At 41.4% G+C, this 18,730-nt stretch overlaps 1 protein-coding gene across 3 annotated transcripts in view; it reads right to left on the bottom strand.

The window, feature by feature from the left end:
• Window positions 1–244: 244 nt before the first annotated feature.
• acap3a (ArfGAP with coiled-coil, ankyrin repeat and PH domains 3a) overlaps window positions 245–18,730 on the bottom strand; it is a 62,472-nt gene continuing 43,986 nt past the window's right edge. The window contains exons 11-25 of one of the 3 annotated variants that reach the window (XM_069141685.1): window positions 15,832–15,944; window positions 15,145–15,196; window positions 14,622–14,722; window positions 13,828–13,939; window positions 13,354–13,562; window positions 11,792–11,861; window positions 11,316–11,410; window positions 10,998–11,215; window positions 9,957–10,046; window positions 9,689–9,790; window positions 9,330–9,544; window positions 8,315–8,424; window positions 6,722–6,832; window positions 6,516–6,577; window positions 245–1,208 (exon numbers count right to left, since the gene is read on the bottom strand). In XM_069141685.1, coding sequence (XP_068997786.1) covers window positions 1,102–1,208; window positions 6,516–6,577; window positions 6,722–6,832; window positions 8,315–8,424; window positions 9,330–9,544; window positions 9,689–9,790; window positions 9,957–10,046; window positions 10,998–11,215; window positions 11,316–11,410; window positions 11,792–11,861; window positions 13,354–13,562; window positions 13,828–13,939; window positions 14,622–14,722; window positions 15,145–15,196; window positions 15,832–15,944 — 1,767 coding nt within the window. In that variant the 3' untranslated portion in view covers window positions 245–1,101. The remainder of the gene's footprint in view (window positions 1,209–6,515; window positions 6,578–6,721; window positions 6,833–8,314; window positions 8,425–9,329; window positions 9,545–9,688; window positions 9,791–9,956; window positions 10,047–10,997; window positions 11,216–11,315; window positions 11,411–11,791; window positions 11,862–13,353; window positions 13,563–13,827; window positions 13,940–14,621; window positions 14,723–15,144; window positions 15,197–15,831; window positions 15,945–18,730) is intronic. The other 2 variants (XM_069141688.1, XM_069141686.1) reach the window with 2 other exon arrangements.

Raw genomic sequence — 18,730 nt, 5'->3', positions numbered from 1 at the left:
AAATAAAGGTTCAATAAAATGAGATAAAATATACTGTTTGTTGCAGAAATCTTACATATTGACAAAAAAACAAAAAAAAGTGACTTAATATAAACTTTGACTCGGCAAAGACAGTTTTATGACAGAGCTTTTATATAATATCTATAAAAAGAAGTGAGCTTAATAATAAATGTAAAGACTGACTACTCTCATATTTCAACACAGGGGGGCGCTGTTGTTTCGCTTCCAAGGAATGAGGTGAGAGTCAGTTTAAACACGGACAACGTTTATTTCCATCCATCTTCCGTCAGTACTCCTGCTCGTTCAGATATATTAAGCATTTGTGCCTCTACAGCATGTTTACAGTAACATCAGCACTGCGTTTTATAGTGGTACTGCAAAGTACATTTGAGCAGGACACGACGAGGACTACACCAGCATAGTCGATGAACAATAAAAAACATGACCTGCTCCTCAAGAGAAGAAACACCGCGACTTCAGGATGATGATAACTAATGACGACATGACACTTTTCTTTCTTTTCTTTTTTTTTTTCTTTTTTTTATATCCGTAGCTGAGTTCAAGTTTGAGTATGAAATATAACGGGAGTACATGCATGCAGTACTAAAGTATATTGTAAATAATGTATGGATGAAATTCCTTCAATGGATCAGATACTGACTACAGCAAAACAACAACAACAACAAAAAGATTTATGTATAAAACAAAGAAACAGAAACAAAACAAGTGCTTATCTAACACACTGCACAAGAGCAATGCTTGTATGTACACACACACATTCAAGAGGAAGAGACCAGCAAATCCTCATCGAGCAAAATCCTATCAAAATAAAAGCACGATCTGACAGCTATTCTAAACTTCAATGTCTTCACTTTAAATGTGACTTTTCACAAATATATTTATGGAGCTCAGGTAGTAATATTATAAAAGTGGAATTTATTGAACAGAATCAGTCTTTTTTTTCTTTCTTTTTTTTTTTTTTTTTCTTCTTCTTTTCAGGGTCACTTGTCATTGAAACTCCAGCTGTGACTATAATGTATGTAAAGTTGCACTTTTCAAGTATTTCGCTCCCGGTCCCGGTCCCGGACGTCTCGGCTTTGACTACCTGAAGGAGTGCCGGAAGTGCAAACTCCTCCGTTTCAGCTTCTCCGGGTTGTGGGACGCCATGTGGGAAAACTCTCGGAAGATGTCGAGGTACGTGGCGTCTCCTGAGGAGGAAAGAAAAAAACAACAACACACACAAAAAAAAAAAAAGACAGGAAAAAGACGGGGATGAAAATCACAGCCTGAGGCCAACCTCCTCCCCCCCCCCCCCTCTCCATCCATCCTCCTCCTCCTCCTCCTCCCCCAATCCATCCTCATCCTCCTCCCTCCTCCCCCCCACCGAGTTTCTTTGAACTGTCAAAACATCTTTTTAAGACTACAAGCAACGAGGGAAATCCAGCCGAGGAGCCCTCATGAATGGACACAGGCTGAGGCACCATGAAGCTTCTCCCTCTTTCAACTTTTCAAATACTGAGCCTAAACTTTTTTCTTTTTTTCTTCTCCCATTGCCATGGTAACCTCTGAATCTACAGCCACAACAAAAGCAGCTGAACTCCTTTGTGTCCGTGAGAGCTCATTAAAAAAAAAAAAAAAATAAATAAAAAAATGGGGATGAACATTCCTGTTTTTTTCCATGTTTGCGTCTGCGTGAGTGAGAAAAAAATAAAAGAGTTCAAGCCTTTTTGTCGTAGTTATGCAGGTTTCTTACCAACGCTTTCGTTTTAACCTTCACTGTTTGGCTTTTAGAGAAGAAACTACACCTGAAACTATCATAATCTTTAATCTCCCAAAATTGTCAATCAAAAGAAAATCAGCAGGCAATCGCTTGGATTAATAATTGGAAGCAAAAATGCCAAATATTTATGCATTTCTGTTCCTAAAATGTGGAAAAGTTGCTGCTTTTTTTTTTGTTTGTATCATTGTAAACTGGGTATATTTTGGTTTTGATGAAACAAAATGTGTCAGTGCGCCACTTCTGAATCTGAGAAATCACGCCGAGACATTTTACAGGTGAAACGATTGATTCAGTTTGAAAATAATCAGCAGAAAAATTGGAAAATTGAAGGTCCCATTCATCATATTGCTGAAGTACACGGGATCCTAAAGTAGATAGAAATTTCACTTTTTACTTTGAATACATTTGCAAACATTTCAACAGTCATTCGTGTTGTTATTATGGGTTTTTGAATATGTATTGAGAGGATAAATGCCTTTTTTTTTTTGTACTTCATTTTCACAGGTACAATTTGATTTTTTTTTACAAATTTGTGTCGCTACTTTGACTTCATAGCACTTCTTCCAACACTGCAGACATGTAAACACTTGTAAAATACTGCATGTCTTGATATGTTACCAGCAAGTTGACTTATATATCTTGTATTAATTAGCTATACTATAAATGAAGTACTTAGTTATTTTTTAATGAATGAATTAAATATATTACATCTACTCAAACTTTTGAAGGACTTGTACTTCAATTTTAAGGCAATGCAAAATAGCATTAAAATTTGTGTTGCTATTTTGACTTATAAGCATGTAAACACTAAACAATCAATAAGATAACCACTGTACTCATGTAAAATACTGTATGTCTACATGCACTATATGAATAAGACAACTATGGTCAAATAGTTACATTATTAATGAGGTCTTGTAATTTTGTAATTAATGAGGTATATATTTAGCAATTCTCTGGTAAGTGGACTTTGAGTGAAGAATTTTTCAGAATCACATGTTTTATATGTTTTGTAACACTGTGAGGATTTGCACAGTTCAGGTGTAATTATAAAACATTAAATGTGATTATAGCAATTTTTTTTCAACTCTTCACACGTTATGGAGGCTTCATGTCTGCTTAAAGGGCACTAAAAACCATCTGTTACGTATCCATATCCATCTATCACATCTATTCTAATTCAGACAGCAGGCGTCATGTCATGCGGTGGAAATCAGAGGTATTTGTGACACATATACTTTATGCAAAATTGTTGTTAATGCTGTTGTTAGTGAAAAGAAGTCGCAGCACAGAAAGGAAACGGAGAGGTTAGTTGTTTTTTTTAGTCACACATTTTAGTTTATTGTCAGTATCATTTTTCGAGGAAAACGTAGGTAGCAGTTAGTGTTAATAATCACATGTACCGTATATTCAGAGACAAAACGTTCTCTTACAATATTCGAAAGAAATCGTACACATAACAGTCAAGAGACGGAAAAAACACAAGAAAGTTAAAAATGGCATGTCAGAAGAAACGAGTTAAAGTGTTAATAGTTGTTGTTGTTTTTTTGTTTATATACACAACAGTCACTGCAGACACACTGAACTGTACAACACGTAATCCTTCAATGGCTTAATGCAAATGATTGTTTTCGTCGGTCGCGACATCATTCGGCTCATAAAAATAAAAATAATTTAAAATTTTTTTTTTTAAAAAAATCAGTGAACTATGTTTGTTGCGTGGCTTCGGACGGCTGTCTCGCCACATACTGCACAAAATGAGAGAAGGCTGCGTTGAGAGAGAGACGGTGTGTTTTCAAAGTGCTTTGAACGTATCGAGCGGAGGAGGAGAGAAAAATCGGTGAGCTGCGATACGTCCTGTAAAAACATAGTTGAGGACTGCAAAAATGATTTCGGGTGATGGGAGTCAGATGAGGGCTTTTTTGGGGTTTTTTTGCTGGAGAGGGTTGAGTGAAATTTCTTAATGCATGTCTATGCTGTCCTTTTCTCTCTCTGCTCTCCCCTCTCAATGTTTTTTCATTGTACGGTGACTTTTTTTTTTTTTTTTTTTGAGGAAAAAGACTGATTCAACGGGTCTTTTGTGGGCAACAATCATACCTCGGGAGAAGATTTTTCTTTTCAGATTTATATTTCAGTTTGGAGAAACAGTAGAAGAGTTTTTAATAACTAAAAATGATCTTTTTAAAAGCAGTAATTTTTGCACAGTCCCTTCCAGTTACAAAAAAAAAAAAAAAAAATCCTTCCTGTCCTGCTATGAAAACAAAAAAACGGTAAAACTGCTTGCTGGCTCTGAAAAACTGCGTGTTTTCTTTGGTTCGAACTAAACCCCAACAGTCCGTCTTTGAGAGACAAACATCTTTGGGAAAGGCAAACTCATCAATGTTCTTCTGTAGGTTCGTGTCCAACCTATTCTGCCGTTTGCTGCGAGCTACCGAGGAGGGAACAAACAGAAAGCGCAGGTCAGACTCACTTTAAAGTAACAACTGGATGATTAAATAAGGTTTAACCAGCCGATGGAAGACCGCAGGGAGGTGGGGGAGGGGGGGGGGGGGTCAGTGTTGTTGCATCCACTGATATTTGGTCATGAATGTCATGCCATGCACTGTCGTTGTGATTTGGCAGTATATAATATGGATATTAACGTTATTCAACAATACTAAAAGTCCAATATTCACATACACCGGGGTACAGAAAGTTAACAAAAAAGGGCTTCGGAGGGCAACAGCCACCCATGCATTAGAAACACAGAACAGATCTAATATCGGCCTAATCGTGATACATCAGATTACCATGAAACAAACATTTTAACATACAAATACTGTATGTACAGTAATACATGTTAGTTTAGTGTGATTTATCCTTTTTTTTTTCTTTTTTCCATCTTTCAGTGCAGTTTTTATTCTGCAGAATAATTAATTCCATCAGCAAGTGATTTTATATATAACGAAGCTGCGGAGAATTTCTCATCATGAGAACGTAATACTGGTGCAGTGTGTGTGTGTGTGTGTGTGTGTGTGTGTGTGTGTGTGTGTGTGTGTGTGTGTGTGTGTGTGCGTGCGGGCGCGTGTGCGTGCACAGCGAAATAAAATCTAACAAAATATATCCAGCTTAAAAAAATACCATCTGCATTGTTGTTAAATGTAATACAAAAAAATACTGATTATCTGCACCGAAATAATCATTGCACTATTGCTCTGGGAGTTTTGTCATGAATAAAACACAAAATAAAAGAAAAAAACGAAATTCAAATCACCGTTGGTAAGAAAAAAAAAGTGCATCGTTTCGCTTTTAAGTAAACATAAAAACTTCACTCGATCAATCACCTCGATCTCGGTCACAGTTAGCGCTCGCTTCGCAGTTTCCCCCTCGCGGCGGTTTACGATATCGTCACGTCGTCAACAGATCGTCAGGTTAATAAAAATAATAGTAAAAAATAAAATAAATCACAGCACAGATCTAAATGATCACGAACGGGTGAGAGAACCAGCTGCACCTGTCAGGTGTCATTAGCCGGCTACAAACTGTGTGAAGTGGGAGCAGTTCCTGGTTCCAGATGTTTTTGTTTTTTATCCTTTATTATGTTTTTCCATATCAGGTTTTTGTATTTGAACAATTTCCTTAAATGTTACTTAAAGGATGACTCGTCTTTTTTTCAAACTTGTCTTATTTCCCATTGACGTTGCTGTTCTGGCTCTTTGGGTTAATGCTGACTTTGCACTGCGTTCCCCTCCGCTGTAGAAAGTTGGGGAAGCGACGAGTTGCGCAAAAAGCTCCCTTTCAGCTTCCCAAAATTCTTTTACATGAATAATTGTAAACCTTTTTTTTTTTTTTTTAGTCTGGAAGTAAAGACATGACGTCACCACGACACTGAAGAGAAGCCACAACAACCGCGTTGACGGGAAATACGCCACGTTGGAGCAAACCGGAATCGTCCTTTAACAAAGAGACATGAGACTCCTGTGGAAAATATAACGGGACTAAAGGTCTACGTTTTAAATATCAACTTAAAAAAAATGATTATATTATTATCATAATAATGATAATACATTTTATTTATATATTTATTTATTCAGCTCTAAATAAAAATACTACAACACCCATGAGCCCGCCGTTGCCACATAGAAGAAGCCATCTGGAGGCACAAATTAAAGTAAACGGCGAATTCAAAACGCTTCGTTATTGGGAGTCGATAACAAAAAAAAATTGGCTCAATAGCTGCCGAATTCATCAAAAAAATTGCCCCAGAAGTTAAAGATTAAAATGCAATTTGTAAAATTCGTCAGCTTTAGGAAATTGCGCCGACTGTTATAAAGTCTGGAGAAATTAAAAAAGGTTTTTACTTTATAAATTTAAAAAAAAAAAAAATCCAGAATATCTCCTCCCACTTCACACTGCAATAAAAATCTCAGCCACACGATGAAAGAAACCTCGAACTCTGAAAACTCCAAACAAAAAGGTGGAAGATTTGGTCCCCAATACTCTGCTGGTGACTTCTTTTTCTGGTCCATTCATTGCTTGATAAGCTTTAAAAAGTGAACTAATCTTTCCCCTGGTGACGAGCACCTCTGATATTTTGTATTTGGCAAAATACCCCCCCCCCCCCCCCCCCCCCCCCCCCCCCCCCTCTGCACCACCCTGACTGGACCCGATTAGCAGTCGGCTATATTGAGACAGATAAACTCCTGAATGCATCTCTTATACTGCAGCTCTGTGGGGCTGCTGGTTGGGTATTGACCTGGCTGTCCGAAGGGTCCCTCCGACTCCCGCATCTCCTCGTTCATCCTGGCCAGTCGCAGCCTGAAGGGGAACATGAAGAAGAAGAAGAAGAAGAAAAAAACAAAAAACAAACACAAAGCGAGGAGGAGCCGAAGGTTAAATATCCATCAAAACTGCGGAAGAACTTGAATAAATCTAGAGTGCGTGTGCGTAAGTTAGACGTACAGCGTGACTATATCTGCGTTGGCCTGCTGCACGGCGATGCTCAGAGGGTCGTGGCCGTCCTCGTCGCCGTCGTTCTGCGTAGCTCCCCGTTTGAGGAATAAACACACCTGACTGGAAACACCGAGGAAAAATGGAAATCAATGACAGCGAACGCACACATCCGATCAGATTCTCCTTCTTCTGAAGCCGGGGCGACAAACGATAAAACAGATAGTACGATCCGAAAGAGGAAGCCGACGGATGTCATGCGACAACGCTGCACGATCTCGGCATCTGGCCGGATCCCCCAAAAAAAAACAACAACTTAAAACTACATTTTCACGCTGACACAGCAAACTTTGATAAAAAAAAAAAAAACAACCTGCGTGTTGGAACGGAAACACAACGAACTTTTCAGTGTTAACACATTTATTTACCAACCAATACCGGCAACCTGGAATCGTCTCTCCCTTTTATTTATTAGTTATTAAATTCATCCTCCAGCCATTATTTGACTCGGTGTTCGGACACAATCAGACCTGTCGGTCAGCTTAAAGTTAAGATCACAAAATACTCTGCTCTTGAATGGGAGTGTTTTAAATGTGTTGCTTCGTTGCTGGTTTGTCCGCTTGTTTTTGTTTCCTATGTCTATTTATTCTCTTCTAAACTGTACTTTCGTTGAAGGTCGCAGGATTCTCTGTGTTTTTTTTTCCTTATTCAAGTTTCACGCTTGGTGTAAATCGCTTGCTCGTAAAGGATCGACACTCCTAAATTTACCGCGCGTTTCTGAAAAGCATTTCTGAAGACTTTCACGCTGCAGAACTTTATCAATACCGTCGATAACTGCGGTCGTCGGAGCAGCACCGGGAGGGAGAAACTGTTTTGGCTTCCAGCCAGACGTAAAAAGCCGTCTTCCTCAATTATCATATTCGGTATGATATTCAAACTCTAAAAATCACACGAATGAAGGCATCACAACCCCTAAAGCAGTAAAAACCCGATTACACTTGTTAGCAAACAGCTGCTTATCAAATTCCCGCCCGGCATGTCCACACCCCGCTTTTAGCTCCGTTTTTGGTCTCCACCGCCTCCTGTCGGCGATATCTTGCTCTTCAGCCGCCAAATGTTTCGTCGCGCCCGTCAGCGAGTCTCTAACTGCGTCTGTCTGCTGTTTGGTGTCGAGCAGGTGGAAAACAGAAGTTCTGCCCGCAAGCCGAACGGCCAAAACCACGAGACGAAACTTGCTTTAAAGCTCCGTAAAGCCGAAGCGAGCAACGCATTTGAGCGGGAATTCTTTGCTGTGAATATAATCGACAGTTATCAGGGTATAAATACAAATAAAAGCCACTTTCAGTCAAACAAAAGCGTCGGTTCTTGCGGAGAACTTGTACAACAAGTCTAAACCGCTCGCGAAGAGTAAAATCAAGAGTTTTAAATCACGCCGCTTTAAACGTCCGTTTTCACCGCGCGAGGCTCCCGACGCGCCGAGCATCACTTTCGTTTCACTGAATTTGAAAAAAAAACCCAAATGTCAGTATGAAGTGGGTACAGATTTGTCCAAAAGCCTCCCGGAGAGCCCCCCCCCCCCCCCCCCCCCCGGCTGCGTCGACTCACCCCGTGTGGCCCAGATAGGTGGCGTGGTGCAGCGGCCCCCTCCCTCTCGCGTCTCTTTGGTTGACGTCAGCGGCGTTCTGGAGCAGAAACTCGCAGGCGATCAATGATCCCTAAAAATAAAAAGTCAACAGGCACGGCGGTCAGACCGTGGCCGTCCCGGCAGCAATTTCCCGTCCCAATACCCCTTTGAAATTCATTTCATTTTTGATTATTTCAAGTCTTTGTACAAATTACAGTCAGTTAAGCGAAAAGCGGTCGATTTATGTGACTTAAAAACGGACGACATTTAAAACATGTTTGGATCTGTGTGGCTGGATTTAGATTATTTCTCTTCAACCTCGGCATGAATTATGTTTCAAACGGGCACCTAAAAGTTGTGGCTTGTGGTTTTTAGCCAGAGTGGTTTTGCTTGCTCGCTCTTTTAAAGATATTATTGGGCTTCTGAAACACTTCAGATGAGGAGTCTGTGCCTGCAAACGACTCCGTTTGTCACAGTAGATTTAACAGTTTCGTTATTTGTCCATTTTAACTTTTTAAAAGTCAACACGAGACTGAAATGTGCTTTTATGAGGCAGAAATGGCTCATTATATAAAAAAAACAAAAAAAAAACAGCAGAAGAAATTAAACTATATTTTAAACACATTGTTGGAGTGTTGCACTAACAAATCCTCTGCACTCTACAATTTGTTTTTTTTAAAATTATATAGCAGGATAAATACATCTTTGACCTCACCGACTACAAAATTTTTACGAGGTATCATAATTTGAATCGTTCTCAACGCAAAGTTGAGCACTACAACCAGACTTTAAGTCTCTTATATGAAATCAGCTCCAAAACTACTGGATCCTACATTTCCCACAATGCCACTCAACAGCATCGCATGTTACACCCTCTGCGACCGATGCTGTCAAACTCTTGAGCTGCCAGTTTGCGACTGATGACGTCGCTACGTTATTTTTGTCCGACTGGCCCTTTAAGTGTTTCTGTTCCCGGCCCGGCCCGGCCCGACTCACCCCGGTCACCGCCTGTATGAGCGGCGTCTTGCCTTCGTCCTCGTCGTTGACCGAGTTGACGTCAGCGCCGTGAGCGAGCGCCTCGGCCATGACCGGCAGGTTGCGAGCTTTGGAGGCCTTGTAGAGCAGCGCTCCGGGATGAAGGTCCCTCACGTCCTCCGGGTCCGACGTCTCCGGCTCCGCCTCGCCGCTCGAGTCCTCGGACACCCCGCACTCTGAGGACAAGAGGAAACCAAACTGAGTGCTCGTAGCGGAGAACAAACGGCAAACGTAAAAACTGTTCCTGCGGTTGTACATGCTGTTTTAAAAATGCCCCCCCCCCCCACCACCACCACCACCACCCCTCCCTCCGGACTCACCCTCCTCTGTGACGCTGTCCACCACCGAGCCAAACACCAGGATGTCTGTGCTGCCGTCCGTGCTGCCTCCCAACCCGCTGTCACTGCTCAGGCCTGCCGGACCGGGAGACGCCACAACATGGACACATTAGTCAACCGCTGTCTCTTTCAGGCTCATCGGTATTCTTTAAAGGCACACGAGACTCTCGCAGCGTGCCCTCTTAGTTTAATGGCGGGCGTACATGTTGGGTTTTTAAAGGTTTAGGAAACAAACTAGTGAGCGGCTCACTTCGAGGTCCGGATCCCGTGTCGAAGTAGGAGAAGAGGGAGTCCAGCTCATCGGGACAAAACAGAGATTCCCGTCTGAACTTAGCAGCTGCTGTGAGATAAAAAAAACAAACAAACAAACAAACAAACAAAACAGATGAACATTACAAGTTAGAAGATTGTACTGTGGTCCACGTTTTTTTTTTTTTTTGTAAAGCTCAAGCAAAAATATTTAACAGGTTGAAAATATCAAAAACTGGAAAGTAACATCACTATCCTGAATATCAGAGCTTTCAAAGTCTGACACCGCATCTGCCTCCAATCATCACGTTGCTATAGATACGAGCCTCGTTTTTTTTCTTCGCTTAACTAATTAGCACCATTTAAAGTCAGCCGAATTAGCCGTTAGCGGTTCCTTTTTGCAGCGTATCCATGGATACGCACGCAGCTATCACCGGACTGGGTCGATACTGAGGAAAATATAAAAACATGAATTTTCTCAGGCAACTTCTGTAAAAGAGGAATGACATTTCTCTCTCCCCCCCCCCCTCTATATGATTTCCAAACAGATTTTTGGGCATTTCTTTGCAATGAGCTCTGGAGATAAGGGTGTCGTCGGGATGTGCAAGTCACTGGGAATCTAAAAATACGAGTATCATGTCAGTGCTTTCAGATTCGACAGAGTTACGACTAAAAAAATAGAACGAGTACAAAGTTTGATGCAACCTGCGCTCGAGTCCCTTCCTGTTGTTTGGAAAACACCCGCATGCTCCTGAACCTTTGACCTGATGCAGTATCTTTGCCTCTCCATCTTTCTACAACCGTCCCGCAGAGCCGGTAAGTCGAAAAACTTTGTTGTATAACGATTACGTAACAAACATTCAAACTGTGGTTCATATAACAGATTTTTGGAAAAAGAACTTTAAAACAGCGGTGAGTTTTGATATTTGACCTTCTGTTTTTTTTTTTTTTTTTTAATTCCTAAATATATATGTTTAAGACTCCAATGTGGTTCACTGAAAACCAAATGAACCACATCACAAACGGATGTTATCCGACGTACCTGAGGAGAGGGTGGAGGGGGAGGTGCTTCCGGGCTCTTGCCGGTATCTTCGCCGCGTCTTGGGCACGGTGGTGGCGCTGTTGTGTCTCCGGCACTTCTTCACGCTCCACCGCCGCTCCGACTTCCTCTCCCCGTTGATGAGGATCTGCGTGAAGCCCAGCTTCTTCAGGAATTTCTTCTCGACGTACTTCGCTTTGATCCAGGCCTCTTTTTCTTGCCTGCGTGGAACCGCGACACGTATTTTAGATTTTAGTATCTATAAAAGGGACGTATTCACACAACCCGTTAGCTGCGTTTTTTTTTTTTAGGAATTCCTACCGTGAACTGGACGGTAACGGCTTCTTCAGACCTTGTTCTTGGTACGAGCCTTCATAGATGTGGTTGATGACGCTGTTTCCAAGCTCGCACATTAACTACAAGAAAGAGGAAAGAGAAGAAAATGAATGGGCTCTTGTTTAATAATGCTATATTATTATATGGTAATAGTTTTTTTTTGTATTTTCCTGCAGGTTTGCCTTCATTAGAAGCTACAAGAAAAAGCACATCTTGACTGATTTGATTATTGATTAGCGGGAAGGGGATAAAATCACTCCATTTAAATAAAAATAATATTACATTTTAATAAATGGCAGCTAAAACTTGAAACCTACAAACAAAATTCAATAATATTCAATGACGGGGGCATGAAAGAGGTCAAATCTCCCGACTTTCCATGTCCGGAATAGACTTTTTATAATTCCCTGATATTCCAGTGGGAACTCTGGCATTCACATCTTCTCTGAGACAAACTGTACCTTTAATAATTCTGGTTCCCATGAATCCAGCGTGAGCGAGCGCACCTTCGAGCAGTGAACTCCGAGACTCCTGCAACAACAAAAAACAACATTGATTCTGGAGTCCAAAAAAAATATGAAGTTTATGTTCTGCAGTCAAACAATTTAGTGTTAAAAGTGGAGGAGAATCCACGTTGTTGCGACTGTAAAGCAGCAGATGACGGCCAGGCAGATTATATTCCTCTGATGTGCAAAGAGGAGGGTTTAACCAAACGGATCGTACACCATCGGTGTTGCGCGGCGACCCGGATTGAATGGCTGCGGGTTGTGTTATCCCCGGGCTCCCAATGTCATGCAAATCACTGTCTGGTATCCAGGCAACAGTCGCACGTTCGAAAAAACTGCATTGTAAGCGAGAGGGCCGCGTCTGCTGATCTCGCCGTGAGAAGACGAGCTTTCGAAGAGGCGGCATGAATATTCAACAGGCGGGAACACACACGGTGAAGTCGTTACATAAGCAGCGATAATTGCGACTTTGCACACGAACGGGACGTCGTTCCCACCGGCCGCTTAAAAAAACAAAAAAACAACAACAACAACAAAAAAACAACCTCGGTGACGCAACTGTGTGATGCAACAGAAGAGAGCGTGGAGCACTGATGTGGATGGTGAGCAGCATTACGTCATATTCACCAGGACACTGACACTCAATTCAACGGCTGTTTTATTCTCTACTGTATACTGTACTTTATTTGTTTGAAATGCAAGCTTTATCTTTCCCAGGAATTTAACCTGGGCTGAATTATATTGTATTAATTGTTGCATTTTATATGAGTGTATTTCATTTAATTATTATTTTTTTTTTTTTTAAACTTTTATCCGTCTCTCATATGGCCTCACTACTCGTATATATTTACATCTTTTTTTGGTCAGTCCACCATATTTTGTGCTCTCATATTTTTTCTTTCCGGTATGCCACAGAGGATGTTTTTTTATCGTTATTATTTTACTATTAAATGTTCTAAAAAAAAAAAACATTTTTCTAGTTAGATCATTTCATCCCGTTTGTACAGACGTTAACTTTTTTCAAGAAAAACAAGAAGAAAATTCATAAAAACAGTTGATTTCTGTTGAAAAAGGTTGTAATTATGTAACTAAATTGGCAGATTTGTTCACATATTTTAAGAGAAAAATTATTTATAGGAATCTTAAAAAAATAATTTACAGTGAGACAGAAGTTTTTGTGGTGAAAAACAATAATAGATCATTATATAAAGTTGTTAAGACTGCTGACGTGACAACAATGGAAATAATTTTTCCTGATTGTTTTCAGCTGTTTAAAGACTCAATAATACACTAAAATGTCTTGGAAATATGACATTTTTTGCATAATATATATAATTTTGTTTGTAAAATATATAATGTTAAAAGTGATATAGTAAAACGTATAAAATGTCCTGAAATAGGAGTTATTGCTTAAAGCCCAGCTGTCGGTTAGGACCAGGATTTTTTGGGGGGATTTTTTTTAAATGTAAAAAGACGCAGGTGTGTGTTTTTTTAAATTTTTTTTTATTTACTCTTACCTGTGGATGCCGGAGCACTCGATGCACAGCAGGATGCCCAGGTTGATGGAGGCCCAGCGAGGGTCGGCCTGACCACAGTCGCAGCACTGCCCGTTGCCCGGCAGACACTGGATCCGCTGCAGGATGGTCTCGCCCCGGATGCTGCGCTCCCGCGGCTCGCTGGCCGAATCGATGCTGCTGGTGGACGGAGAGGCGGTTCTGTCCAGATGCTGAATATAAACACAAACACAAACACACACACACACACACACACAAAAAAAAGTGGTTAGCATCGTAGCATCACAGCAAAAAGGTTCCTGGTTCGAATCAGGATAAACCGGGTATAGATGATGGATGCATGTCCGTCTGTAAGACATTCGGTGTTCAGTAAAGGCTCAATTCAACAAACAATACAGGGGTGAAAAGTAAAAGTAACACCTAAGCTTGTTTTATTTGGCGACGACTTTGAAGGGATTAGTTTGGTTTACGACTCACCTCGATGTAGCAGGTGTCCGGACTCTCTCTGTAGGCCGAAGCGATGCTGGCTTGAACTGCCTGAATCCACGCTTGTCGGAGCTTCTCGGACTCGGCCTGCAGCATGCAGCTCCTGAGACGCACGATCAGAGTAGTGTAAAAAAAAAATCTGTTTAGCATGCCAACATTTGCTAAAAAGTAATAAACAATTTGTAAAGTAGATTAAACACCACCAGAAAAGTCATTATATTAAGCCTTTGTGTATCTCGACTCCTGTTTTAGTAAAACAAAGCCTAAGAAATAACGTCATTTTTGCGGCTCATGCGAATGCTAACATTGTGAATGGTTTTGCAGGTATTTGTTCATAAACCAAAGCGTTGAACCATTTTTTTTGGACTTGATAATGATGCAACAGTTCATGTTTTGGATCTCTATGCTCTCCTTTTCGCTCTCTGCTCTCCTCTCGCCACCAACCGGTCGAGGCAGATGTTCTCCACCTCTGAGCCTGGCGCTGTTGGAGGTTTTTCTTCCCGTTAAAGAGGGAGTGTTTCCCTCCTAGCTTTTGTGGGACTTGTTGAATTGCCGAGTTTCTCTGTATAATGCTGTAAAGTTCTCCTGTGAGGACTTTTAATGTCTTCAAGTGTCGTGAAATAACCCGTGGTGTGATTTGGCGCGACGTAAATAAAATTGAATTGAACGTCAACATTTGACAGCAGTCAGTTAGTGATGAGACACTTTCAGTCCGGACCGAAGTGGACCGACTGATCGACACTTCTGCTCCTGAAGGATGATGCCGTTATGAGATTGAGCCTCACTTGGTGGGCGAGACGACCTCAAAGCAGAACCTCCTCTCGATGTCTTCGCACGGTTTGACAGAGCACAGCCGGAGGTCCTCCACCACCACCGTCAGAGAGTCCTGCAAAACACCAAAACAACCTATCGTTTCTGCTGCTGTCAAAACAACACAAATAGAAAACAGCTGGTCCTAACCCCCTTCGCTCCCCCACCACCCCCGATAAGACTTCTTTTTAAAAAAAAAAAAAGTATTCCTGGCAGTTTAAAAGCCTCGGCGTACCTACCCATCACATATTTATACACACACACACACACACACACACACACAGATATCAAGCAGGGAATTGAAAATAACCTGAAAGCAGCACTTGTCGAAATGCAGATTGAGCACTCGGATATAAGCAGGAGTTCATAAACGTGGAGTCGGTGAGCGCAAAGGTTAAAAAAAACAACCAAAAAACCATTAGAGCTGCACTTAACCCCTCAGAGCCCCGTTCACCCTCCCGGGGGAAAAGCTGTTAGCTCAGAGATATATGGACTTGCCTTGAGCTTCTTCTGGTAGACCAGCTGACTGTTCTGTATGGAGAACCACCGTCTGGAGAGAACATAAATAAAACATATTTTAGATGGATATCCCTCAAATAGCTGAAGGGTCAGTGTTCAAAGATAAACCACTGTGGACATCAAAGCCTCACTAACCTACTGATTTTATACACATATTATTACAGTATTGCATTGGAGAACCTTTGAGCTTAAATCATCTCCATCAAATTTTGTTTTTAAAAGGTCAAGAGTGAACAATAAAAGTCTGAACTTCCCGTTTTTCTTTAAGCAGTTGTCCCTTTCACCTCAAGCAGTTATGTAAATTACATGTGCTGCACATACATAACACCCTATATCCTCCAATATATATTATATAACTATGTATATTGTAGTTGCTTGGATATATTGTCTTATAATAAGCTACACATAACACACCCAAACAAATGAACAATGTCAATTTCAGTTTTTTACACATTTGCGCTGCTTTAACAAAAATGTTCTCCTGTATATCAATAACATTTTATATTTCAGTAGGATTTGACTGTGTATTGTGTAAAAAATAGTAAATTCCCTCTTTAACTCACAGCTGAAATATACAGTCTTTTATCATCAATTCACAGCATATAATGTACAAATAATGATATACTCCAGTGCATATAAAGAGATTTGTTTTGCAAAGGCGGTTACCTGTTCCAGGTCTTGAAGGCATTGCTGGCCCTCTTGAACAAGTAGCCCTCCATCACGACGCCATTCGGCGCATCCACGTTGAACTCCACCTTCGAGTCGTCATACGAAAAGTCCTGAAGGAGAAGAGACAGAGAGGCAAATTAAATCCCGACTGTCGCAGATGGACATCGGAGGCCGGCTGATTTAATGACCAAACAGAAAACACACCAAAAAAAAAAAAAAAAAAAAAAAAAAAATCACTTTTCTGCATTGAGGACGCTGCACGCGAGATGTTTCCTGGAGTACCAGCAGCGTTCGATGTGCACTGTTACTGCACATACGGTCCATTAACCGAGTGCATCATCATAAATCGTGCGATCGTGTAGAAAACGGTCACGTGCCAGTCCATGTATGCAGAGAAGTTGCATGTTAGCTTCCTGTGTGGCACACCGGGGGGGGCATTTCATAACTCAACAGATGTGAGCGTGACGCAGATTATTACATAAACAGAGTGTGATTCACGTGATATTAGCCTCTAACCTCATCATGATTTACAGCGGGGCACTGTAATGCAGGAAAAGTGGTGCACTGGTATTTAAAGGCTGAGGGGCAGAGTCACGACCCTGAAAACTCAATGCCGGACATTTTTAAAAGTAATATAATATGCAGGAGGACAGAATATTAACTCGAGTTTCAATTTTGCATGCGTGTAGCCCTGAGAAAAAAAAACCACGGCGAGTTTAATGCCGTTTCTTGTTAACATGCGGGGGATACGTGAAGGTCTCTGTTGGAGCGACCCATATAAAAACGAGCTTCACCTACTCTGCGGTTTCATAACAGGATGCACGTCCGTGCAGCAGCTCCCAGAACTCCATTAACTTCTCGCTGTTAGTTTGAATAATAGAACGACTCACTGCGCTGCTCATATCACTATTTTAACTTGTAGACTTATAAAAAAATAAAAAAAATAAAATAAAATAAAAAAAAACTCCTGAATTTCTGCACACTGTCTGGAAACACAACGTTTAAGTTGAGAGTCTTTATCAAGCATCGAACACACAATGTGAGTTTTCATACTGAAGCCACAATTAAACCAAATCTGAGCCAACACCTGCAGTAAATCGCCACGTCATCAATCTGAAGGTTGTATTCGAAAGCAAAGGTTTTTTGATTCGCAGCCAAAAAGTCTACTTTCATAAAATCCTGAGCAAATGTGTTTGCAATGCAAATAATCTTATTCTCAGTTCATATATATATTTTTTTTAACTTATAAACTTGATTTTTGATTTCAGTGCAAGAAATTTGGTTTAAAAACATTCTTTTTTTTTTTTTTGCTTGCATAATGAAAAATACCTTCATAAACAACTTGGCTTTAAAACAAGAGGAACAATACATGTCAGCAACAAAAATACAAATGAGGAGACCCAAAATGCTAAAAGACTCAGCAGTTCATGTAGTGATCAAAAGTTTCAAAACCAAACTCCTTTAAAGAACTCAGGAAAAAAAAAAAAAAACGTACAAATAATAATAAAAATGAATTAATTACTGTGATGAAATTATTCTAAAACATCAAAGTTTGCAGGAACCTAACTTTTTTCCCCCCTTCATATATAATATTCCTTCGCACAAATCTGCCAGTGTGCATTAATTTTAACATCCATACTATACGTATATTATTGAGCATCGTGCCTGAGAGACTGTGCTAAAAAAAAAAAAAAAAAAAAAAAAAGTAACAGCAGGGAATCAGAAACAGACAAAGACAGTAAAGTGAGAGGATTTTAAAGCATTTAACAGAACTACAACAACACAACTCTCGCTTTAAAGCCGCGAACAAACACAGAGAAGGATGCAAATCCACCCACCGAACTTTGGTCCCACCGGCACAAGATCTTCATTTTCAAACGTTTAGTTTGTTCCAGCAACATTGAAAAGCAAAAAAGAAAAAAAAAGAAAAAAAAAAAGAAAAAAGAAGCAGATCCCTCATGGAAACATGTCTGTCTCCGCTCTCAGATGAGGCAGCAGTGAGGAGAGTAATTCCAGCACTGACACGCGTGTGCGTGTGCGCGTGTCCACTACAGCCACCTGCCTGGATTACAGCTAATTACCACACAGCTGCCAAGATACCCACGGCAGGAAGCGTGGACGTCACCGCGCCGTACTGTAGCCGCTCTTGACCCAATAACAACCAGCCTGACACCACGGCGATGCTTTTGCTTCACTCCCCCCCCCCCCCCCCCCTCCCAGACACACCTCCCTTTTTGCTGGGGAGGGAGTTTCAGCCCCTACGTTGACCCCGTGGGGAATCCATCTGGAAGGCAGCCAAGATCCAACCCCCCCCCCTAAAAACAAACACCACCGAGGGTCTGATTTACCGTCCGCACCGACAGCGGCTCGGACCACCTTCCCTCCCTGCGGTGCAACTAATAAACCTACGAGAGAAATCGGGCCCCCGCAGCTTACCTTCAGCCTCTCCATGCTCCGAGCGCGGCACATCACACAAACAGAAGGAGCAGACACCCGAGTGGCACTCCGCAATCTCCTCAAGCCCACAACAAAGATCATCGATTTTTAATGAACGCAACGTCACGCGGACAGAAACTGAACATCGGTGTGAATTATTGAACGAGCGGCAGACTTCAAAACGTTACGAGCACAGACAAAAACAAAAAAAGAAAAACCCCGACGGGATGCCGACGACGTCGTCCCGACGGTGAGGGCCAGTTGGCGGCGCTGATTTCTCCACCTGCTCTCAAAGCGCCTTTAGGATCTTTCTGTGTCTCGTTACTACGGCGACGCGACAGCTTTCATCCGCGACAGACCGGCTTTGCGGCGTCCGTACCTGGCCGACAGCCGCTCCGACGCCTCCGCGCTAATCCTCAAATCAACCTGCTCCACTTCGCTGCGGCGTAACAGATTTGTC

The sequence above is a fragment of the Embiotoca jacksoni genome, unplaced genomic scaffold (genome assembly GCF_022577435.1).
Source record: "Embiotoca jacksoni isolate LCO1_2020_lvr unplaced genomic scaffold, fEmbJac1.0.p SCAF_9, whole genome shotgun sequence".
Lineage (NCBI taxonomy): Eukaryota > Metazoa > Chordata > Actinopteri > Embiotocidae > Embiotoca > Embiotoca jacksoni.
Note: the sequence above shows the minus strand (reverse complement) of the source record. Positions and strands in the feature narration are given on the sequence as shown.